This window comes from Stylophora pistillata, chromosome 5, assembly GCF_964205215.1.
Source record: "Stylophora pistillata chromosome 5, jaStyPist1.2, whole genome shotgun sequence".
Lineage (NCBI taxonomy): Eukaryota > Metazoa > Cnidaria > Anthozoa > Scleractinia > Pocilloporidae > Stylophora > Stylophora pistillata.
This window is the reverse complement of record NC_142523.1, coordinates 36848777-36874384: the sequence shown is the minus strand read 5'-3', so window position 1 is coordinate 36874384 and position 25608 is coordinate 36848777. Positions and strand designations below refer to the sequence as shown.

Genomic DNA, 25608 nt, shown 5'->3' with positions numbered 1-25608 from the left:
AATATTTATCTAAGTTTCCATTAGACTGTTAAATATGTTGTTTCTTGTATGTGGCGTGTTTTCACAGATGCTTAACATATATTACAAGCTCTTTACGACTGTGATAGATTAATTGAATTCGCGCGAACTGGACACAGGCTGAATTAACAATTGATTACATGTTTAAGATATTGTACGTTGTACTTTTAAGAACTGTAGAGGAAGCTCATAAAAGTAGTGTTGCTTTTGTAAGCATAACCAAACTTAAAACTCTTTTATGTTTCATCAACGGCAACTTATGGATTCTAAGCAATGACTCATAGTCTTAAGCCCTCCCCGCCATTTTCTCTTAAAAAATAATAAGAATGCGCTAAACGACAATTTAACGTTTTCAATAAGAGGTCGGTTAATGTTTCTACAGAGGGCATACATCTTCATTTCCTTTTGAAAAGTTTCTTAAAGCCTTGGAACTCTTTCATGTCTGTTATTAGATTGACATGATCCAAGCATTTTTACTGAAAAGCCTGTCAAACAGGTTCTCAATAGCATCGTGCGAAATCTGCGATCACGTGACAAAAACGTATAAAGATGACTGACCCGGAAATCTGTAGTTTTACTCAGTTAAGACTGAGTCAATTTCGATCCTCAAGGTTCCGCCATTTAATTTCGATTAGTTTCAGGTCCTCAAAATGAAAACCGTAGCTGTCCTGATGCTGTTTGTTTTCGTTGTCTTTGGTAAGTTGTTCATATAAAGCTTAAAAGAGATTACTTTTCGTTTCGGAACCAGAAACGCTCTAAAGCAAGTTGTTAATCCTTTAACGTCCATGAGTGAACAGGACAAAAGTTATCCTTAAAATAAAGGAAAACATCAATTAGGAGATTATTAGTTGATCCAATGCCAGATTCCCCAAACTAACTAAGAATTGTATGGCAGAAGGTAAGGAGAATTACTAAACATGATCTTAGGCCTAAAAGAGTTTAAAAGTATCAGGTTAGAGCGGTAATTATCGATAAGGCTAAGCGGTGCGGTGTAACTAAAATGTCCTGGTGTAATTCAATTTGATTGCCTTCAATTTCTTTGCTTACAAAAATAAGAACAAACAAACAAACGCGGTATCGATACTAACTGGACGAAAAAGAGGAGAAACTATTTGTGAAAAGGAAAGATATAGATGATTTAACCGTGAGTGATGGTTTGCGTAGAAATTTTATTCACACACTCATACCAAAACGAAAATTTAAGCGGTCTGTTTTGATTTTCAATTGCTAAAGGTTGGAGTAAACCGACGGATGCAACACAGTTAGTAATCTCAGCTTAAATAACGATATTCTTGATTTAGATAAGATAAAGGTGTATGGTGTAAAACTCTTCTTAGTTGGAAATCAAACTTATTATCTTTCTTAGTCTTGCTCCATTTTGCCGAAGTATTCAGCGTGCGACACTTTGGTAAGTCTAGAACTTTGACATTTGCGAGAATATCGCCTTTTTTCTTAAGCTCCTTAACCTGAAGCTGTTTTCTTTTCATTCCCAGGAAAAGCCCCATTGTAACTGTGCACCGAGCTTAGCCTGCAAGGAAACACGGGAAATTGACATAGGAGAACAAACAGCTGAAGTGAAGCAATGCATGCCGATCAATGAGCCCATCGTCGTCGAAAAACTAACAGAAATTGATGTCAGTGAAACTTTGGACCCTGGAAGTGCAGTACTGGACCCGGCATCAAGATTTTACCCTGGCAAGGTGAGGAAACTGATAATTCAAACAACAAACATATGAAATACATATATATGAACTGCGGTTATGAAACGTATATGTGCATGTGCACGATCCTTCGCAGTAAAGCACTATTTAAGCAATAGTGAAAATCAGACCTGAAAAAAATTCAGGCCTGTAGGGGATTCGAACCACTGACCTCTGCGATACTAGTGCAGCGTTCTACCAATTGAGCTAACAAGCCAACTGGGAGCAGGCCATCAAATTAATTCGACATAAACCCGTAGATGATAAATCACTAAGGTCAGTGGTTCGAATCCCGTACAGGCCTGAATTTTTTTCAGGTCTGATTTTCACTATTGCTTAAATAGTGCTTTACTGTGAAGGATCGTGCACATATACGAAACTGATAATGAAAAAAAAAAAAAAAAAGAAAAGAAAAAGCAGAAAATAATTGTGTATTTTGTTCTTGCAAGGTTTTCTTTCTTATTTCTATTGGAGCAGAAACTGTCAGAACTTAAGTAAAAATTTAAATTATATTTTCCTCGCAGCGTTTAAAATAACTTGTAGTCGAGAGAAATCGTGTTACAACGGTTCTAGCAAAACTCTGTTTTACCTTATAATAAGAATAGTTTTCCTTTTCTTTTGGAAGCATCAGAAATTATGCTGTTTCTTTGAACGAGGAAAAATCCCTATCATGAAATCTTGCCTTTGTTTAACTTTGATTTCAGAAATGCACGACGGCAGCCGACTGTTTTTGGCCAAACACCTGTTGTCTGTTTAACAAGCGATGTAGCCTGAAGTTGGTGAAATACTTCACTTGTTACCTCAGGGTAAGTGCAATAACTGTGAATAGTTCAATTGTAATGAAGTGTTGAAAGAATTGTGGATCACTTTGGTTTTGTTCTACATCACTCTGTGATTGCTTAAGAAAATTTGCGTCTTTTTTTCAACCAACCAGGTTCAAAATGAAAACCAATCGCGACTGGTCCCGCGTTCAAAGTTGTTTAGGGGGTTTCGGTGTTCACTTTGAGTTCCTATTGGCTCCTTGTAATATTTCTTTAGTTCTGATTGGCTGTTTTGACTACATAAACTTTTGATCTTTACAACATGTAATCGAGAAGCGCTCTTGGATGCTAGGCGGGTTTCCTTTGATGCTGATGCCTATTCCCCAGTCTTTCATAAGTTTGTCTCGGTCGAATCACGCGATCTGAGAACAAACTGAGATCTGAGAACAGACTGGTTTGGGGAGGTAAAAATTGGAAGGGAAAAATGAGGGTCCAAAATAAGAAAGTGGAATTTAGAGTGCCCCAAGCGCACCCCATGAGGAGTGTCCATCTACTCCTTAAAGATTGTTCCTTCTTCTACAGCTAAAAATTGTTCCAACTTCTATAGCTAAGTCGAGCCACCAAAACGAGTCAATGTTGTTTAGGACGCTCTGAAAGGGTAAATATATAGGTAGGCTTTGTGAAATGGAAACTATAGAGGGGTAAAAATGGGTTTTCAAAAGTGAGAATAGACCACCGAAATCTCACTCGAAAGGAAACAGGCATTCACGCTCCCCCGAGTCCCACCCCCCTGAGGACTCTTCGTTTATTCCGCTACTGTAATGAACCCGATCTACTTTCCTAACCAGACATTATTTTTTTATTTAACTTTTAGAGCGTGCATAAGTGCGGCTGTCAGGAACATTTGGTTTGTAAAACCACGACTCACGTGACACTTCCGATCGTGAAGATTCCCTTTCCCATAAGGCAGTGCGTGCCGAAAGACGAAGCAGAATCTTCTTCGTAAGATTCCTAGTAATCATTGTAACATGAAATAAAATCTAACGGTTTCATTTGGTCTTGTGACTAAGAATCAATGTTTTGTATAGTTCTTCGCAGTCTATTTCACGTCACCAGCACGCTAACTGCACTTTCCTTGCGCTTTTCTCGCATTTAAGCAGCAGATTGCCCCAGGCTAATCATGGTTTTCCCTTACGGTTACCGAACTTTTACTGCTCTTTTTCCGTAGGTTATCCGCATTTTATCCGAAGTCTTATCCAGCAGTTTTTCCCCGCAATTTACTTGCGCTTGCCTCGCAGTTTCCCCGCCCATCCCACGTACCTTCTTACACCTGGCAATAAAGAGAAAAATATAGGCCTCTTAAGCAGGCCATCACGTTCAAAATGACAATACCCGCGGAGAGTGTTCGAAATTGAAGCTGCAATTTAAAGAATGGCCTTATTGTGACTTGATGATAGCTTCCAAGGGAAAAAAAATGAAATTTGGGGAGTGAAACTCCGAAAATTCGTCGTGGGAATGATAATTGATTTTGAATTTTTCAAAATAGAGATAAATATTAGATTTATCGTCCCTCCAACCGGTACTACAGACATATAAGCCTGAGTGACTATGCATTTTATTTCCTTCGCATAAACAAAATTCCATATTACAAAAATATATAGGAAAAAATATCTCTAATCTTAACTTGAGACACTTTTCTTAGTTAAATTTTCTTGTAGTGCCTCAACAACTCCAATTCTTTACAATAGCTCATGAACAGATCTCCGCATCTTTCGACGCATGAAAAACTTCAGCTAGTTACCGGATCTCTGATTTAGTAAGTGTGCTATGATTGTTCAATTTAACGGGCTGTTTTTCCCTGTGTTTTTTGAATACAGATATATCTTAGTAATCTCGTTTTCCAGGTTCGTATTATATGTTATGCCTTTTTCGCTCGTTTTCTCCACTCGAAAAAAGCTCGGTCTATAACTTACAGTACGGACATCGAGCTCGGTTAGTAAGTAGTATTTCAGTTTCTCTATTTCACAAAATAAGCGGCCTAGATTTATGTACCGGTATTTATTCAATTACACACACGTGAATGTTAATGAAACTAACACCGTGTCTTTGATTTTTAGTATTATATTATCAGTGATATTATTCGGAGACACATTGTGAGAGTTAGACGTAAACAAAATGCTTCGTAGGGATCAAGAAAAACCTAACCATATTTGGCAAATCAATCTTGCCTTTTATTACCCTACCAGCTGTTGAAAGTATCCCATAATATTCTTTGACTTCATTATGTCTCGTATGTCTCTGTCTCGTAATTTTGAAGAAAATTCTGAACGTGAATCAATTTATTGAAAATTGCAACCTCTTCAGGAGAACGTATTTTTTTCAATTCCTCAAATATTTTGAAGCTATTAATATCACAAGGCTCAAATAACCGTGACCTCTATAGTCTCACTGCTTTCCTGATTTTCCGGACTTTTTTCGTCAATTTCCTCAGCTTTCATTGCACGAGCCAAAAGTTCCATCCACCTGATAAGAAATAAAAACTCTCCTTACAGTTTTCCGCTTATTTCTTTGGATTAAGGTGCGGAGAATCTGACAAAATTCAGCCCTGATTGTCAGCAGTCTTCTCCTGGAACAGTTTTCTCTATCTACCCCCTGCCATGGTATGAGAAATCATTCTTCAATGCGCTCTTCAGTGTAGTTATACTAAACCACACCGCTGGAGATCACACCAGTTTCTGTATCAGAGGGTAACAAGTCGCAATGACTACCGCACCCCCACCCACCTCTCCACGGGGTTCTAGTCTATCAAAAGTTATCCCCTTTCCATCCCCTTCCGTCCCAACTCCCTCCCTTCCCGCCATTTCGCCAGGTCTTTTGACAATGTGCTGGTCTTCATTGGGGTGGACAGAGGAAGTTAATACTTAAATTCCCCGGAGTCGATTCACAACGATCTTCTACCTATAATACCCATACATTATCCAGCAAACAGGTAATGAGCATTCTCAAACTTATCAGGTAGAATTATCATCTTGACCCGTCAACAAATTCCCATAACTAAATTACAAGGAAATGTGTAGCAGGTGGAGGAGAGAATTAACCATCAGATTTTGGGAGTTAGAACCCAGACCTCGCGATTTGAATTCTAGCGCGGAGACTAAAACATAAGTAGAAATATCACATCATAGCGATCTCTGATTCATTGACAAATTCTGACTAGAAACGTATACTGATTACCAAGGAGAATTTGAAATTTCGTCAGTTGTTATTACCTTTGCATGCTCTCTCCATTTTCGGCCTGGAAAAAGTACACCCGTAGGTTTTTGTGATGTGCTTTAAACACATTTTTTCGGCCGTCCACCCCGTCTGCCTAGAATGGAAAATGTAACAAGATACATAAAAATCATTTTGCAATGATGCGTGTAAAATAATTTTAATGCGACATCGTAAAACAGCGCGTGCTTAGAACACAGAGGCATTACTTGCTGCAACAAAACAAACTTTGCCATCTACTGAGAGGCTTTGCAAGAATATCAATTTACCATAAAAGTAGGCATACAAAAGTTAAAATCTTATTAGAAACCGTGCCAAGTTTGTAGTTCAGAAAGAGAAACACTGTACTGTTTACACGATTTACATACATTTTATGCTTCGCTAAAGACTTGTAGTAAAAATGTCGTAATGTGATGAGTCATCGCAGAGAATCCAAAGCACTTAACTAATCGATTGTACGTCGTAAAATCAGTAGTCAAGTGATCAGAATGGCCAATCAGAATAAAGGAAGAAATCACGAGGAGCCAATCAGAACTCAAAGAAACAATAGGCCAAGGGCCTGAAGCGCGGGAAAACGCGGTTGACGCGCTTTCAAGAAAGGAGATTTTCATGCAGGGGTTCATTTCACAGGAATTACACGGTGCTGTCAACAGAACTTACCAGAGATGGTTTGTCTGCATTGTGACCAGGGAGGGGGAGGTTAAACTCTGCTTTTGTGTCCTGCATCAAAGAGACACAAATACTTTCAATGAACTCCACCAAAGACTAAAAGCACAACACTTATAACAGCACGAGAATCGCAGGGACCGCTGGAGGCAGCTTAAACAATCTTGGCGCACGCATGAAAAACAAACTCGAGCGATCGCAGAAATAAGTTTGATTGTTGCACTCGCAACAAGCGCTATCGCGTTTTCTTTTTCTTTTCTTTTTTTTTTTCTCAGCCTACTTAGCGAAATAGTTTCCAGTTTCCAACCTAAAAAAATTCAACGAATTTACAATTTAAAATAGGTTTAACTTGTCTTGGTAAATTTCTCTCTATTTTACGTCTAGCTGTAGTAATGCAATCATTGATTAAGAAACACTTCCTGTCAGTCTTCGATAAAGTTAAAAGTACCTCAAGATGTTGCCAGCCAATACTGGAAAACTGTTGTTACTAGTATTGCCACAATGTAAGTACTAATACTGACTCGGAAGTGATCAATATGATACTGATACTAATAATGCCTTTACATTCTTGGCCTTGTACCGCAACAACACAAAGTCACTCGGAAGCACAAACCATATCTTCTGCCAGCTTTTATCTCCTTTGGCCTTGAAATTCAAGTATCCACTGTGCCAGATCTTTGATTCCTGGCCGATTTTCAACACACTCTGACCCATCCCTTCCACTTCCTTAACTGCTTCCTCGCTGGAGCCCTTCACAAGAACACTGTGAGAAATTTCGCTAACCTTCTCCAGTTTCCCATTCTCGTACTCCAGCGGTGCTTTGAAGCCAGAACAATGTCCGCACACCACCCGTCCAAAGGCGCGAAAATGATGTCTCCGACGAAACTTCGTAAACAGGACGTCTCAAAGCATGCACGTGCTCACTGCTTCGTCTCGTACCCAGGCTGGCGCTTTCTTTCCCAGGTCTCCCTCTTCCATGACTTCAAGCTTGGTCCCTCTTCGATAACTCACTCTTTTCGTTGTCAGTTCGTCCACGGTCTCCTTAAGTTTATTCACCCAAGCTTCTTTCTCCTCGGCGGACGCTGCGGTGAAATCCATGACTCTTTGTTTGCTTACTATACGAAAGCAATTCTCTATTTCCAGTTCCTCGTCCACGTCGTGTACTTCCATTCCGTACAAGTCCATTTCTACTTTCACTTTGTAGTTGTTTGTGCCAGGAAACTTTGCACAGCAAAGGAGAATGTCGTTGAACTGCAAAACAAAGAACATGGTCCAAATTTAGCTTCTACTACCCTTTTTAGAGTAGAAAGGGGCGAAACGTTTGAAGGCGAACATTACACTTTGCGGCTTTTATTGTAGTTATCTTAGAATAGGTTTACACTGGAGGAAATTGTTCCGGATTCGTGATGAATTCCAAACGTTTTAGTACCGGATTCATTCTGCCGTTTACACGAAAGTGGACGAATCCGAGATAAAAACTTCCCGGTTTGGTCGTGTCTCCGGAGATTTTGAATCCGGAATTTAAAGTAGGAACTTTGAATCCGATAACTTTGAATCCGGAAAGTTTTGTCGTGTAACCGCTTTTTTTCTCGAATCCGGATATTATTTCCACCTGCAATCTTTTGAGTTTGCGGTGAAACCAAAATGGATCTGGTGCTAACATTGCTGGCGGTCTCCGGTTGCCTAATCTTGTTGCAGGTTCAGGCGATAAATTTTATCATGTGTACCGCAGTATTTCTGAAGAAACGCAAATTATGATTGTAAGGAAGTTTAACGTCAGCCACACTTAGTCGCCGACGACGTAGACTGCTTGGCATCTGTCCAACTCAAATTTGCTTCAGTGGCATCTGGATCTACTCTAGCCATTTTTGGGGGAGGCATTTTCACTTTGTCGATCGAACGACGAAACAACACTGGGCTTGGTAACCATTCCATTTCGAATGTTCCTGGAGTTGTCGTTGTGTGTAAACGGTAAGGAATCCGAATATCCTTTCAGTGTAAACGCCTACGAATCCGAATACTCCAAAATTGATGAATCCGGAAACATTTAAGAATCCGGAAAACTCTCCTCTAGTGTAAACCTAGTCTTAGAGTAAGAGATAATTTATTCCCATTGTTAAGTAAGTCGCATTTCAGCCGGCCCGGGGACTGCAATGATTTTACTCCCCTATAAAGCTATTTATCTATCTAAGCTATCTATCTACAAAGGCGTTCCAAATATAACAAGTTTAAGGAGCTAGTCCCGAACTAGAACTCTGAACTGCGTGCTCTCCAAACATATACATATATTTATTTAACAAGTAAGTTTTAAAAAATACGCAACTGTACAGCTGACATGGACCTACCACTACTAAGTCTAAATAAGGGAAAACAGAAATTTACAATACAATTGTCATAAAGCTACAAATAATATACAATACAAACTAAAAGAGAAACCAGATAATTTTAAAAATATGTAAATTCAGGGTTCCTTTTATATTTGTAGGGCATTCCTTTTGAATGGTGATGTCCCTGACATAGGTCTTGATAGAATTTATCTTTCTTTTAAAATAGACAGGGTTTTCAAGCTGTTTAATAGTGTCAGGTAAAGGAGGAGACGGGAAATATAGTTCTAAGTTCTCATCCGAGAGAGCGACAATCAGCGCTCGACACTAACTTTTCAACTCACTAGCCAAGTGGCTAGTGACATCTTACATGTTTTTAGATGTTACGACAATTTCAGTTTGTTTACTAGCCAAACTGGCTGGTGGAAATTGAAAACCACAAGCCAAAACTGAATTTCTACTGGTCTGTGGCTAGTGGGCTACTGTGTCGAGCGCTGGATAATGTCTGACATTAGACAGAGGGCATCGCAGATACAGAGAATTCTCTTCATTAGTTTTATGAGCATGGACACATCCTTTACTTACCAACATGAATATTCGTGTTTACAAGGCAGCTTGGGTTACTCTAGTGCTAGGGTAACCCTAGCTGCCTTGTAAACACGTCGATGAAAAAAAGAAGAAATGTGGGAGCGTTAGGGTAACCCTCCTGCCAGGGTAACCCTAGCACTAGGGTTACCCTACCTGCTTGTAAACAAGGCCTAAGTTACAATTTAATTCGGTAAAAGAAAGGCAAGGAAAGATTGCCACCTAATCGACACGAGGAAGAAAAGGTTGGCACAAAAAAATTACAAGCAACAGTTCTGTGCCTCAGAACAAATTCCAGATTTAACTTTAAGACTTACCGTTTTCTTCATGCTGTCACTGGCTCACTGGCATGCTGTGCTGAAGCAGAGATGATTTTTAAAGCACCTAAAATAAAAACAAAACAAAAAAAAATTGATTTTGACAGCACCTCAAAAAAAGAGGGGAGACAGAAAGAGATAAAATTTGGTTGGTTGAACCGTATGGGAAAGATGTAAGGAATTAGGGAAAAAAGAGGGATATTTCTGTAATGAATCCCACCACATCAAGATACAGGCTAATACGTCAGTCACCGATACTTCTCTGAAACTTGTCACGTTATGCATGTTGGCACAGGAAGCCCAGCCTCGATATACGATTACACACGTTTTCACTTTGCAACGGTAGAAATATCAGGGCTAAAGGAACCGAGGTCCGCTATTGTTTTTAACCTAAATCTTGGATAATTTTTGTTTTTTTATTACCATCATATTCCCGATAAAATCCTTATATTTGTTATTGCTGTGTAACAACAATATAGTACAGACAGATTTACTGAGCTTTGGCTTGGGCCACCTGTGAAACCTCCTCCTTCTGATCCCCGTAGGGAGGGGGAGGGTGGGCTGTGGGTACCCCGGTATAAAGGATGAAGCAAAGGGGGAATTAGCCTTACATCTTTCCGTCGTGAGAGGATGTGGGTGTTACGAAACACGAAAAAAAGGGTCAGCATACCTGAAGTGTTCTTCAAGTCAGGAGAGTCCTGTGGTAGCTTTGCGACATAGTCTGAACAAAGCAATGAGTAAAAATATTACCAAAGTAGAGGGACAGACAATTCCCTTTTCATGTGAGACTTAACATACGGATCTCAAAAACGTTTTTATTTTTGCGGGCGCACACATGAAACCATGGCAACACTATACTAAAATACCATGAATTTTTGTTACACAGGTTGAGACGTAAGCAAAGAGGTAAAGATTGAAACTTTCGCCACAGACCGTCCATCACCAGTGGTACAAAATATCTTTTGCACCTGACCAGGTTTGATTCTTGCACTCTTGCCGAAATTTAGCCGCTTATATACAGTGGTAATCAGTCAATGGCGAAAATGCATTCACGCACGTTAGCGAACAGTTATGTCGATATGTCTACGGGAGGTTTCAGATGGAAACAGTTATTCCCACTCGCGGCTTTACCTCTCAATGTTTCAAACCGCGCACAAAACCGCCAGCTACGCAGGAAAGGCGCATTTCAAACAACAGAGATGAAAACGGCCCATCACATCGAAAGGAATTTTCAAAGCAGTAAAAAATTGCAACCTACATAAAGCGGGGGATAATCGGGTAACCGAGCCTCGGTTGGTTTCAGTGTTGCATCTGATTGGTCGAGAGGGTAGTCTGGCTTCTGGATAATTCATCAAAAACGTGAGGAGAAGTTTTACTTCCAGTAAGAAGATACAAAATTAACTTCTGATAATCTCATGGCACCTAAAAACGACATTAATTGCTCCACTTGACTTGGTTGTTGTGGATAACTTTTGCGAGACATAATGGCAAAGCATGTTATTTTTGCAAACGTGTTATAAAACGAAAACCGACGAGAACTCGATGTAAAAAACAAGAAAACTTCCTAAAGCGCGGGAAAACGCCAGCGATCAGGTCGTGATTGGTTTTAGTTTTGAGCCTGATTGGCTGAGAAAGCGGCGCGAGTTTTCTGGACCAATCACAAAGCAAAATGAAGCAAAACCAAAGCAGTCTCGGGTCACTTTGGACGCTCAATTGAAAATTTCTCTAATTGTGTGACGTACTTGGATTTCCTCAAAAAGAGTCACCATATTTGGTGACTTCTTTATCCAAGATGCTAAAGTTTCTGTTGAATTGGCGAAGTTTCCAACATACAGTGTATACATCTAAAGAAGCAGAAAATGACAAAAACAACATTATAATTGGAATTAATAAGGCTTGGGAAAATGGAATCAAATGATAGTTTAAATTGACAGTTGTAAAAAACAATGTATACGAATTGAAATTATCCAATTTTCTTTTTTAGCCTGTAAAAGAATTCACTACAATTCGAGGCAACAACAGGACTCAAAGCCATGATCTACACTCAAACATCAGTATGGATATTCTCCATACTGTTCTCTATACATTTCCTTAGATGCTGACAAGGAGAATTTGTCAAACAATCAAGAGCTTCTTCAGGGCTCGACACTAACTTTTCAATTTACTAGCCAAGTGACTAGCGACAGCTCAGATGTTACTATCATATCGGTTTGTTTACTAGCCAAACTGGCTAGTTGGAAACCAAAAACTACACGCCAAAACTGAATTTCTATTAGTCTGTGGCTAGTGGGCTAATGTTAGTGCCGAGCCCTGGGTTCACTTCTGGATTGTGAATCCCTCTGAGAAATAACTTGATGTAAGAATGTGCAAAAACGAAATTAACAATGTGTATGCGAAATAATTTGAAAAACACTTGCCTTTTTAGAAATGGAGCCAGCCCTTTTAGAATATTCCCAATTTGGTTGTTGGTGCCCCTGATAAAAGTAAATAAATAATTATTCTAAGTCAATAAATGAATGAAAACCTACAGGCCAGAGAATCAAGCAAATTCATCAAATACATGTTGAGAACTGATTGACTGACTGACTAATTGATTGATTAAATAATTGATTAAATGACTGACCGATTGAATGACTGAGTGACTGACTGACTGACTGACTGACTGAGGGACTTACTGACTCAGACTGACAGACTGAGTGACTGACTGACTGACGAAGTCACTGACTGACCAAATGATTGATGGATTAACTGACTGACTGACTGTCTAAATGACCATTGAATGTCTGGCTGAATGAGGAACTGACTGATGAATAAAGTGGGTAAGTTTCTAACCTAAGAGAAACTGGAGACGCAGTGGCCTGACTTACTGTCTAAATGACCATTGAATGTCTGGCTGAATGATGAACCGACTGATGAATAAAGCGGGTAAGTTTCTAGCCTGAGAGAAACTGGAGGTGCGATGGCCTCATGGTTAGTGCACTTGACCCCAGATCAAGTGGTCTGGGTTCGAGCCCTGGAAGGGAACTTTTATGTTGTGTTCTTGGAGAATAAATGAGTACTGGCGAATTTAACACTGGGGTTAGGGTTAGACTAGCATTCCATCCAGGGAGGAGTTGAAATACTCCTAGTCGCTTTATGCTACAGAAACTGGATTTAAGTGCTGGCTGGATGGGCCACTTGGCTCATAAACAGGCTTTTACCTTTCTACCTTTCTAGAGAAACTGTGGTGCTGGGTCCATGGGGAGGTATAACAAGACAAATTGGTTTTATCAGCTCAGTTGATAATGTAGATTGGCCACCATAAAGAGATTCTGAAGCTAACATTTTGAGCATCAGCTCGTCTAAAGGAAGAGCTGAAGAGACACTTGAAATATTCTTCTCAGAGCCCTTCTCTATGACCAAGGGTTAACACTCAACATGTCAGAAACCCTTTACTGTGGTCAATCTACCAAGGCTGACCAACTCATGGCAGCCTTGAAGTTGGGAGCACTCTTTCTATTGATGAGAAAGAAGCACTATATAATTCAATTCCAAAAATGAAACTGGATGAAGGCTTACTGTCTTTGGCTTCATTAAATATTCATTAGATATGTATTAATTTCTTAACTTTGATTGAATATATCTAGTAACCAAAACATAAACATAATTATACCATTCTTTCATCCTCGCCTCCAACTTAGGCAACAAGAAATCTCTGTGCAGTTGGTGAATAGCTTGAATGTTGGAGAAAATGTCATTAAGAACTTCCCAACAGAGGTAAAAGCCCTGTTGCACAGCACTGGTTATTAATTTGCTGGTAAAAGACCTATACATGACATGAAACAAATAAATAAATGTCAAATATAGACCACTTTCATAAATGGCTACCAGATTAATATTCATTTGTTTAAATTTAAATTAGCCCTTCTGGCCTCGTTTTCCAGTACAAAATTCAAAAGAATACATTATCTCAAGCGAGGCCAGAAGGGCTAATTTAAATTTAGGCAAAAGAATATTAATCCGGCAGCCATTTATGAAAGTGGTGTATACAGAACCCTTTTTAAATAACCAAAACCCGGGTGAGCACCAGGGGTAATGAATATGTTTTTAGTAGTTATCATGGTACTCAATCATCAAATTGTAGACAAATAGAATCGTACTGAGTTTTCTTTCAAAGCAATCAAATCTGAAATCCAATTTCACACTAACCCTGGCCTGGGATTTTAAAGGAAGCCAATAAGATCAAAGTCTTCCCCACAGCCATTGTTTGATATTTTCACAGAAAACTTTTTCTCCCTCTCTGTAGGAAAGGAGTTCACTGAATGACAAATTTACAATTGCTCCAATCAAAGTTACGTACATTGAAAATTGTTTCCAGTAAACAAAAGAAATGAACATTACAATTGTGCCCTGTTAACAATAGTTGATAAAATACTGCTAACTAATATTTCTTAAAATGTTAAAAGTAATGATTAAAGCCAGATCCACAATTGCAGAATAAATTTTCATCAAAAAGTGTTCCATACATAACCACCAAAATGACTGCACTGACACAACATTGACTGTTTATTGTATTTGAAAGATGTAACAAATATATAAGATAAGATTTTAGTGAGAAACCTTGTATCTGGTCAGCCCCCTTTCAAAATTTTCTTGCTAAATTTTATTACAATAAATGCAATAGGAGTGTTTCTCTTCCCTGCTTTTGTTTTTCCTTCCTTAGGGAAATTGCACAGTCTCTGTCTAACAAGCATTGACTTCATTTTGTACGCCTTACCTGATCAAGAAGGTGCAGTCTTCTGACATAGCTGTAAATAAAATAAATGAATTAAAAAGAATTAGTTTAAAAAAAAACAAAACAAAACAAAACAAAAAAAATAAATAAATAAAGCAAATCATTTCAGTAAAAGTTTCTCAAGATCTGAGACGATCATTTGTGCTGGTAGGGCTCTGAGCTCAACTTTTTTCTGTTTTCAATTGGGGACCCAAATCAATAAATGGTCACTGGAAAGTCATGCAAAAGAGACTCTTAAATTCCATAAATCAAAGAAGCTGGAAATCAGTTTTGGAGGTTCATACCATTTCTTAAGGCCTGGTTCAAAGGACAAGTAGATTTTTCTAATTAAAAAGTAAAATTGGCCTTGACATTGACCTTGACATGGATATTGACCAAACGTTCTGACCAATCAGAATGTCTGGTTTGTTTCTTTCTTTGCACTGAATTAACCCAATTCTGCACTGATATAACTCTCTTCTGCACTGAATTAACTGAAAACTGCATTCATCTTACCCAATCAGAACTGAGAAATTTTTTCATGTATATTATTAAGATTTAAACAACAAAAGCATGTCTCCGAATTTTTTATTTCCAAATACTTTTTTTCTCCAGAGCGATCTTTGTATGATCAATCCACATTTTTTTTAATCCTTTTTCAAAATGTTCTGTACCTTTTCACTGAAATTGAATATGGCAAATCACAGACGCTTTGGTCCCGGGGACGGAGGAACACATTAAATGAGCAAAAAACAAAATTTGCTGGCAAGAGTAGTACATTAATAACCCCATACATTAATTATGCATTCAGTCTTTGTTCAATGATCTGTCCTTTGATAGCTTGCCACATGGTTTAATTTTAGCCAAACTTGCTGCCTATGGTATATCATCCAAAAGTTGTGCATTTATAGGTAATTACTTAACTGATCACTTACAGAGAGAAAAATTAGGCGATCAATTTTCAGATTGGAGTCCTCTTCTTAGAGGAATTCCTCAAGGGTCTGTATTAGGTCCCCTTCTTTTTAATATTTACCAAGATGATTTACTGTTATCTAGTCTTCAGTCCAAAATAAGTTCATTTGCCGATGATAATCAGATCTTTGATATTAATAACGATGTTTCCCTACTACATGGACACCTACAAACTGATCTTGTCACTGCTCATTCTTGGTTTTGCTCTAATGGCCTTGTGATGAATCCTGATAAATGTGCTACCATGTGGGTGGGTAAGAGCAATGACACAACTATACCCTGTTTTTCCATTGGGAGACAGGAGATCAGTTTTGTGGGGGGTGTTAAGCTACTGGGTGTAACCTTGATCATGACTTAAAGTTTAATGAACATGCATATAGGTAACATAGCACGGAAAGTTAGCAAGCAAATTCAAGTTTTACAAAGACATAAGAAATTAATTAACATCCATGCCAAGGTTAAATTATATCATGCTTATCTTTTGCCTCATTTAAATTATTGCTCTATTGTATGGCATCATTGCAGAAAAGGTAATTCCAACAAATTGAAAGAACTTAGTGAATGTGCATTGTGCTTTATTTACAATGATGATAAAAGCTCGTATGAGGAATTATTATTGCATATTAAGCATCCCACTTTATTTAACAGAAGAATTCATAATATTTTAACATTGGTATTTAAAGCTTTGCATGGGTTGGTTCCAGAATATATTTCTAGGTTATTTACTTTATGCAACTGCAAGATTAATCTGAGGGGGGATAATATTCTTATGGTACCCAGGGTTAATACCACTAGCTATGGCCTCCACTCATTGGCCTATCAGGGTAGTAAGCTATGGAACTCTCTTCCCAATAACATAAGACTGCTACATGAATTAAGTCAATTTAAATCCGAAATTTCTAAATTGAAATTCGACCTGTAGAATAAATTTTACTTAGTTGTCATCTTGTTTAGAAATTATATTTTAATATCCTTTGCTTTCAAATTATATTTTGTATTTTATATATAGATAGTATTTAGATAGTAATTAGGTTAATTTTAAATATTTTAAATTTAGATCATTTAACTTGGATATATTAGCATGTATTTGCTATCTTAAATTCAAGTATAAATAAAGTTATTGTCATTGTCATTGTCATGAAAACAATAGCGATAACAAATAGAACTCCGCAGAGACTAGTAGTCTTTGTTCTCAAAATTTGGATTTTTTGTCTAAGTCTTTTTTTAAACAAGGTAAATTCGACACGTTTGTAATCACATTTAGAATTGTGACTGGCTTGTGTCATTCCTCACCTTTGCTGTGTACACGTTTCAAGGGGGTTTTCAGTCTTTGCTTCCTCGAAAACTTTTTGCCCCAAATCGTGCATTTGTAGAACGCTCGATTCTTGTCGATTATTTCTACATAAAGTGAGTTCACATCATTATTCATATCAACGTCAGAACGAGGATCCAAGGGTATCCATCGACCAAAAAGCAGAGCAACGTTCAGAGAAGGCAGGATGTTCTATAATCTTGCTATCTTGCACGCTTCTCTTGAGACTGCAATCGGGCAAGCCAGCGGACTATCTTAACTAACCAATGACAATTCCCAACATACGCACGTGATCATGCCCGAGCAGAAACAAAGAAAATTTCAATTAGCGCTCATCTTTGAATGTAGTTTTCATCTGTGGACTGCATTTACGTTGTTATTTCTCTTCTTGACTGATTAGCTTAAAACAACATCCCTAAAAAAGATGGGTTTTTACCGTCGTTCGATGGGAAGACGAGAACAGCGTGAGTATTTTAGATGAAAAGCAAGTTGTTGGCGCCGTGGAGTTTAAAGAAGGGACAACAGTTCACATATCGACTACATAGTAGTACAAACAAGTAATAAGGGTCGAGCGGCCATTTATAAAGCTACGATTTTGAAAGTTGGTGGTGAGTATAAATTGCGATATTCAGTACGGGATCAAAACTGAGAATCGAATCGGTCAGTTGCATGCGACAGTTTCTTAAGCTTACGCTTAAAAATGAATCAAATCTATCCGTAAGGTAAAGGTTTCAGGATTATTTTAGTCACGTTTGACAAGCTGCGACCCCAGCAAAAAAAGACACAGCTGCTAAGCCTGCAGTTTAGGATAACTTTATTACAACTTGTTGTTACAGTTACAACACGATTCTGATGAAAAAATCAATTATTTAACTGTTATTAAGCCCTAGCTTCACTCCCAAGAGTGTTGGGTCAAAATTGAGTAGAAATCTTTGAATTTCAATTTGCAGTTCTAATCAACAAAAACAAACAGTATACATGAAAATGCTGCTTGGCAGCTTACATTTGAATGCTAACGCACAAGTGTTTTATCCAAAGAAATTACAACCACAAAAAATTGAGTCAAAGCCTGACTCTCACAGGAAAGGGTAAATACCATTTGTATCATTTTGTGACTGATAGTATTTATTGAAATAAACATAATTCAGGTTAATGTATTTCATAGAAAGGAATCAACATATTCTATTCACAATTTGTGTCAAACCAAATTGAATGATTGATTAGGACTATTTTAAATAAATAGCTGTAATCAAGGATAGTGTTTATGAAGTTTTCAAGAAAAGAAAAATAAATCAAATTTCACTGTAATATTACTACACATTGATGTTAATATACCATAGAATATAAAATTATTTTACATCTAAACCTGAGTTAAACATGTAAATAAATTTCATTTAACTAATTGAATTTTTAGTTGGAAGTTAATGCATGTATTCATTTTATATTTAGTTATCTCAAAGTTTTCCTTAAATTCCCAGTAATTCTTGAACATTCTTAGAAATTCCTAGGAATTTGTGGCAAGTTTTTCATTTTATAGCCTTTCAGGGAAGTGATTGGTGCTCTGAGTTGAAATTCATAGGAATTGCTTAGAAATCCAAGTCCTGTTGGCTATGAACTTGGAATTTCTGGGTATTTCTAGATTTTTAGAACCAGAGTGGTTGCAGTTGGGAATTTCCATTCAGAATTTACCATAAAAACTCACCTCTTATTCCTAGGAATTCCTAGAAATAAATACTTAGTAATCTGTGGATAATCCTAGGAATTCCAAAATCCATTTTGTAAGGGGGGTTCAAAAGGGGGTTAATATTGATCTAACATAGGTTAACCTTGGTTTTAAATTTCTCAAAACTGACTGAAAAAATGCAAATGAAAAATTCCTTTGCAAAGCTACTTAAGTAAATTAAAATTTTATTCTAACTCCAGTGTAGGTTAATTGTGTTTTGAACAACCTGGTCCAACTGGTATTTTAAATGCCAATGCAGACCCTTCTCCCCATTCCCCTAGTGAAGGACATTTCTTTACAGTTGGTGACAGGGGTTTTGTTTGTCATCAACTGAAGCAATAGGCTAACTGTATTCTACTTTTGTTTTTTTTTTTTTGTGATTTTTAAAATTATCACTTCAATCTCTGTAACAGCCCATTTCTGCCAACAACCCAATTGAACAAGAATCTACAGTCAGTGATATCAGCAAACAAAATGCAAACAAAAGGAATCCTCTGATGTGACTGTCAGTCACAGGGAGGCCAATCTTCAACAGAAGAACACGATTAAGTACTAGTCCCACCTGCTTCTTTCAATATTGAATCTTCCTTGAACAAGAAGGACTTGATGGATCTTATCAAAGACAGCAGTTATGGAGATTGTTCTGGGGATGCGATAGGATTTTTAAGGGGTGAACTGCCACATAGCAAATAATATACATCATATCATATTTATGCCTGCCAAATTTCCAGAGTCAAATGCATGCAATTTTTCTAACCTTCATTAATAATAATAATATAATAATAATAATGATAATAGTAAATGCCCTCATTGCTCGTTAGATAAAAATACGTATCTAGGATGAAAGGATTAAAACTTCACCTAAATTGTAATAGAGTAAAAAGATTAAAAATGTGAAAAACTAGTTACATTATATCTGGCATAAAATATCATAAAAGGTTCTATTTAAAAATTAATCTATTTACAAATGTGTTCTTATAACATTCTGTGTTTATCTTGGGCATTTCGCAGTTTTTACGTCTAAGCTTGTTGGTTAAATTGTTTTTTTCTTACAGTAAGCTTACCTCAGAGGGTGGTTATCAGGCTGTTTAACTTTTTAAAAAATCACTTTTAATTGTGTTTTCTTGTAGTAATGATCTAGTCAATCTCATTACCCAAATTTCTGAAAATCCTTCAACTTCTGAACACTATCAAAGATTATCAAAAGACTATCAAACCCAAGGTTAACCTTGTAAGGTCCCTTTTGCTTGCATTAGTCATGCCTCATATGTTAAACATCAGTATGCATATTCTCCATACTGTTTTCTAAAACATTCCCATGATACTCATGATGAGAATTTGTTAATCAAACTATTGGGTAGTCCTTTCAGCCTTAAGGCAGCAACTTTTACTTCATTTTACATTGATTAAAATAAATCTCTGATGAAGAAGTAAACAATTACACTATAGAAAAACTGTGGAAGAAATTTGTGTTACAAAGCAGCCCCTTCCCATTTTTCCTGTGGAAATGCTCAAAGGCTTGTGCAAACTTAAGACATTTTAACTGAATACTGTATTTACCTGTGTATAAATCGACCTTTTATGACCAAAAATATCAGCTCAAAAAATCACCCTTAGCTTATACACGGGTCATACACAAAAACCTGACCCAAACAATCCAAGAAATTAGCATAACAATTCTCAGTGTGGGCATAATCCAACAAAACAACATGGTGTTCACAATAACCTGGTGCCCTACGATAATTTCTTATTTGCTTTCTGCTTTCAAACTAGTGTTGACAGACTTGGTTTCAAAGTATCTTTGATTGCTTCTTCCTCAAGCTCCCAAAGTATGAGAGGTTATAATTGTGAACCTTCACCTCCTTAGACTCCATTACTCAGTAATAAGCCTATATTATTGTATGATTCTTACAGATTTACAGTAAGACACACTTTATAAAGAAAGTAAAGAAATTTTCAATGCAAGTCAAGATAGGATACGTTTGGAATATGATATGAAGTTCAAGGATGCTCACTGGTGGAGATGAGACACTGGAGACTGGACAGATGACTCAGATCAAATGATTTTGATTTTCTAGTCTCCATCACTTTTTCAATGGCTCATCCTTGAGCTCTACTGCAAAGAGCCCCCTGGCACAAGTAAAGACTTTAAGACAGTAAGGGCTCTAGATTGACTTGAGGTAAACCACCATTGTAGATAAAAATAATATGTGATCTGTTTTTAATACTGATTTGGAGTGTTGGCTGTTTGATTTCTTGCAGTTGGTTCCTGTTGATTTTGCCAAAAAAAAATTAGATTTTGGAGCAGAAAAGGTTTTCCAGAGCTAGGTCATAGTGGTGGAATGGGAATTGGCGGGACCGCATAATTATGGTGTTCTGCATCATCCTGACTTTCTTACTGATCCACACAAGGTACAGAGAAATGAGGGCAGTCAGTAATTTGCCCTGGCCTGCTCAAGTAAATATGATTAATAACAATTTAATATTTATATTGTGCAAATTAACATTGGGATATCATCAAATGCACATCAGAATGTTTCCTGGTGGACTTAACAGACTGCTTGCAGCAGTTTACAATTTTTTGTGAAGACTTATTTTAATATATGCCCCCAATTTCAATAAACAGGCCAGACCACAACAGTGGCAACTACATTCCCTACTCCCCTGGTCTGGGGCTCAAACCCTCAACCTCCCTCCTGCACAGCAGTCCAGCACTTGAGCTAACCAGGTGGCATAATGAACACTTTTACCCCTAAGATCATGTTTAGTAATTCTCATTACTGTCTGCCATACAATTCTTATAGTGTTAGTTTGGAGAATTTGATATTGGATCATCCTTCACATTTCTGGGATCAGAAAGTCCAGTTATCACTGATATTCTTACCCCATTTTGATGACTGCCGTTATCTATTACTGTGCAGACACATAGCAAGAGCTTCAATTGGTGATCATTTCCTTCATTCTCATAACTTTAATGTATGATTTTGGGCTGATGTTCCAAGGAGAAATTAGATGCTAATCACTCTGAGGGGTAATCATGCATTTGTCTCCCAATAGATCCTGAGTAACAACCGATCAAAGTGCGTGAATAATTCAGCTTGTTAGGTTAACTTACTGCTTAATCTTTGTTCTCAGGCAGCCGAGTACGTCTGGGAATCTTGAGGTCGCTTTGTAGCTCCAAACGGAGGAGTCATGCACACTTCAATTCTAGGAGTTCATAACTTTGGCGACATACGGATGCAGTGATAGAGAACACAAAGGCAGCATGTAAAGTCACCCATGCAGACCCAAGATGCAACGCGTCTTGTGTTACCGTGACAACAACCATTGCAATCATGTTGCAAGGAAAGCATTTTGTGGAGGAGTCTGGAAGCTATGATGCTGCGGCATTGATAAAGGAGGCTTTTGGTTATGCCTGTGCCACACTTGAAACTGTCGAGCAGGTAATGTTCGTTCATGTGTTATTGCACCCTCGGAGACCTAGGGGATGTGGGTCGATTTCAAGTTAGGGCATGAAGAGCCTCTGGGGACATTGTCTTACAAAACTAGTTCCAAACGGTCGCAGTCGTTCTGCCATCTGATTGGTGCCAAAAAATCTTTGTGTTTTTCTGCCCAATCAGAGTGAAGTGTACTTTGGAGTCCTTCCGTGTGTTGTAACACGGACAAATATTAATAGCTCAGCTGCTCGCTATGTTTGTTTGGGCCGTGTGATGGAGAATTGCTTGAGGTGAAAAGTTTCAGTCTCAGCACACAACGTAAGAGAAATTGATCAGATTGTCCGCGAAAATCTTACCGGAAATTATACTGAATACTTTCGCAGGTATCACTAGAGAACGTGTTTTAAAGTTTGCGAGGTTTGTATACAACACGATGGTGGCAGTCATTGATATGTCGCTTTAAACGTTAAACGAGATTTGAGCTTAAATCTTTCTAGACTTTTTGCATAATTTGCTGTGACTGAAACTTTGCCAATCCCGTGAAGTTATTTCGTCGCACGGGCCACGCAGCTGTGTCGAGCAACTAGCGCTTTCGCCTACGTAGCTTTCTGCTTTCTGTGCGCGCCAAAATCTAATCTTCGCTTTGTAGTTAAGTCGTTCACAATACGGCTTACGTTCGTGGATGACCTCCAGCAAGCGCTTAGAGAAAGCTTAGCTGTGTATCCGGTTAGCTAATTAAAATCTGAACAATGACTTAACGAGAACATCGTGGGAAGGAGAGGTTTTTTCTGGCAGTTACCGAAGGGGTTTGGAAAGATTTGGAGATATCAACAAAGTTGAAGTGGTAATTGGCTACCGTAACGATTTCAAAAGCTGACGTTTCGAGCGTTAGCCCTTCGACGAAGGGCAAACGCTCGAAACGTCAGCTTTTGTAATCGTTACGATGGCCAAGTTACCACTTCAACTTTGTTGATATATCCAAATTATTTCGTTACTCCCACCAACGCAGCCCCAAACAGTTTCTTCCGAAACTATCAGCCTTTATTCATTTCGAGCTAGGGAGGCCACGGATTCTCTTCTAATCCCTTGGTCATTGTCATTTCACCTCTTCTGTCGATTGTTGAAGACCAAGTTAAATACCTTTGATAATTGGGAATCGATCCGATGCTGCTTTCATTGGGAAAAACAAAACCAAAGACCAAGAAATAATGGATGGAAAGGGCGGGTTTGTTTTATTGCAAATGTCAGCTTAATAGCACAGGGTCATCTACCCACATCTAATAAGCAAAGTTTCCACGCTTTGCTTTTCTTTTTTTTCAAGTGAAGATGAGATTAGATTTTGGCACTCACAGAAAGTTACGCGAGTACCAGTTGCTCGACATACCTGCGTGGACCGTGCGACGAAATAACTTCACGGGATTGGCAAAGTTTCAGTCACAGCAAATTATGCAAAGCTGAAATCTCGTTTAACGTTTAAAGCGACATATCAATGACTGCAACCATCGTGTTGTATACAAACCTCGCAAACTTTAAAACACGTTCTCTAGTGATACCTGCGAAAGTATTCAGTATAATTTGCGGTAAGATTTTCGCGGACAATCTGATCGATTTCTCTTACATTGTGTACTGAGACTGAAACTTTTCACCTCAAGCAAATCTCTGTCACACGGCTTAAACAAACATAGCGAGCAACTGAGCTATTAGTATTTTTCCGTGTTACAACACACGAAAGGACTCCAAGGCACACTTCACTCTGATTGGGCAGAAAAACACAAAGATTTTCTGGCACCAATCAGATGGCAGAACGACTGCGACCGTTTGGAACTAGTCTTGTAAGACAATGTCCCCAGGGGCTCTTCATGCCCTAACTTGAAATCGACCCACAGCCCGTGGGTCTCCGAAGATGGTGTTATTGAGCACGCAAAGAAGCCTCGTGAAAGCTGGTGACCAACGTGACTGTGCTAACCATTGAAGAAATAACTAACGGGAAGTTTCTATAATTTAAATGGGGTAAGTTTATAAGAAAACTGTGGTGCTGTATCCGTAGAAGGTATAAAAAGATAATTTGCTTGGATCAACTAAGTTGATAATGTAAATTGGCCAGCTTAAAAATTGTAAAGATGACGTTTGGAGCGTTAGCCCTTTGTCAACACGATTTGCTTTATTTGGCCCTCAAGCTACCAGGGTGTGCAATTTCTCCTACCACCTACTCAAAGGCTCAACATGGAAAGACTCTATTGAGATAGTCGGCTTAGAGCCTGGTTCTCAGGTTAAGAGATACGAGTCCCCTGAAGTGTGCACATAAGCATAGACTTAGGCAGTCCTCTCTTAAGCGTGTATGAAATAATTCTAAGGTACTTCAGTTTTCTGTTGATTTACAAGTAAAATTACCAGTAGGTTTTTGACTGCTTCAGGGACCTGTCGTTATTTATCGCCAGTTGAAATGGTGGATAAAGGATTCTTGGGGGGGGGGGGGGTTAGAGGGAACGGAGGGGGATCTCTCGTCGCCAATAGAATTTAAAGGGGATTAGAGAAAATTGACCTCCAATTAACTGCCAATCAGCCGGTACCATGGAAATATCACAGAGCGTTATAGAGAGATCTGGTAAATCTTCTCGTAAAACAACCAAAATCCTTACCCCTCCCCCCTCCCCCAAAGCGATAAATAACGAGCGGTTCCATAGAGCATCTGTATGTGGCCTGTCAGTTATTTTAAACCAAAGTGAGAACCTTATCTCGTGAATTGCTTTTAGAAAAAGGGTTTGGAGGAACACATGTTTGCTAAGTCATTGGAAGAGATCTACAGCTTGGCCAACACGACAAAATAGGTTACACGTACAAATGTTTAGGCGCTGGAATTTGGTCGTTGAGGCAAAATGATTTTCGTGCCGCTATAGAAGCAGTGGCATATGAGGTAAGTCTGATATTTGGCAAAACACATTATCGTTTTGAATTTTTCTTGTATAAACCATCATTTTGAAGAGTCCAATTGAATTGTAGTTTCTACGGAGTCTTTGTCTGAATTGCCGAGGGAATATGAATATGAAGCATCGTCTTACCTTTGCAAAATTCGTTTCTCTGGGAACAAAATCTTCCACAATTTTGATGCGCTACTCATATTACAAGAATTTTAAATCTGCAGGCAAGGCCCATTATGTAGGACTATCGGTGCACCATTAGAAGTCAGTTTGCTTTATGAGGTTGTTGGAAAAATTTTGCGATTAAAGAAAATTTCAAAGGTCAAGTTTTAAGCCACATCTGTTTCAACAATGTTCTGAAATTTCTTTTTTCGCACGCACTAACTTGCGAACCTACATTTCTTCTCAGGCCGGGGACGCTGACACAAATGGCGCAGTAGCCGGAGCGCTGTTAAGCTGCAGACTGGGTGCCAGTAAACTTCCAGAGTCTTGGCTACATAAGAAGTGGCTAGATGAGAAGATTGAGAAGTAAGTAAAACATCATAGAAAATTACGCGTGTTTTCGGAAGTAGCAGAAATTGCTCGAGTCGCTGCGCGACGCGGGCAATTTCAGCAACTTCCGAAAACACGCGTGATATTAATCCTTAATTTTACTCGGCTCCATGCGATTACCTATACTAATCGGCCCTCATATTGGTGAACCTGCTTTGTACTCTCAGTTGGCGGAAAGACAGCGGAAGGTAACGTTATATCATTAGCATTTTTGTTTTTCATTATCAAACAAAATTGGTGAACCCCTTTTTTTTCAGGTGCTTGCCTCTACTTGGTCTGACTGAATGAAGAATGAAAACC

The 25608-nt window shown here is 38.3% G+C and overlaps 1 protein-coding gene and 1 pseudogene across 9 annotated transcripts in view; one reads left to right on the top strand and one right to left on the bottom strand.

Moving 5' to 3' along the window:
* Nucleotides 1–5775: 5775 nt before the first annotated feature.
* On the bottom strand, nucleotides 5776–16916 carry LOC148731773 (FYVE, RhoGEF and PH domain-containing protein 4-like). Of its 8 annotated transcripts, none has more exons than XM_088762025.1 (8): nucleotides 16660–16916; nucleotides 14398–14428; nucleotides 13294–13446; nucleotides 10312–12115; nucleotides 9642–9708; nucleotides 6864–7666; nucleotides 6410–6469; nucleotides 5776–5846 (listed from the first exon to the last, which is right to left on the bottom strand). In XM_088762025.1, the coding sequence occupies exons 1-4, from the start codon at nucleotides 16793–16795 to the stop codon at nucleotides 11914–11916; spliced, it is 522 nt and encodes a 173-aa protein (XP_088618151.1). In that variant the 5' UTR covers nucleotides 16796–16916; the 3' UTR covers nucleotides 5776–5846; nucleotides 6410–6469; nucleotides 6864–7666; nucleotides 9642–9708; nucleotides 10312–11913. The 8 variants fall into 8 exon arrangements, with proteins under 8 accessions (XP_088618151.1, XP_088618152.1, XP_088618156.1 ...); XM_088762026.1 differs by having other exon boundaries at nucleotides 5777–5846; nucleotides 7199–7666; XM_088762028.1 differs by lacking the exons at nucleotides 5776–5846; nucleotides 6410–6469 and having other exon boundaries at nucleotides 6659–7666; nucleotides 10312–10362; nucleotides 11384–11485; nucleotides 12059–12115.
* Nucleotides 16917–20110: 3194 nt separating this feature from the next.
* LOC148731769 (uncharacterized) overlaps nucleotides 20111–25608 on the top strand; it is a 40498-nt pseudogene continuing 35000 nt past the window's right edge. The window contains exons 1-6 of the transcript XR_016001994.1: nucleotides 20111–20196; nucleotides 20316–20322; nucleotides 20640–20813; nucleotides 21537–21844; nucleotides 24592–24752; nucleotides 25166–25284. The product of XR_016001994.1 is annotated as an uncharacterized LOC148731769 (transcript). The remainder of the gene's footprint in view (nucleotides 20197–20315; nucleotides 20323–20639; nucleotides 20814–21536; nucleotides 21845–24591; nucleotides 24753–25165; nucleotides 25285–25608) is intronic.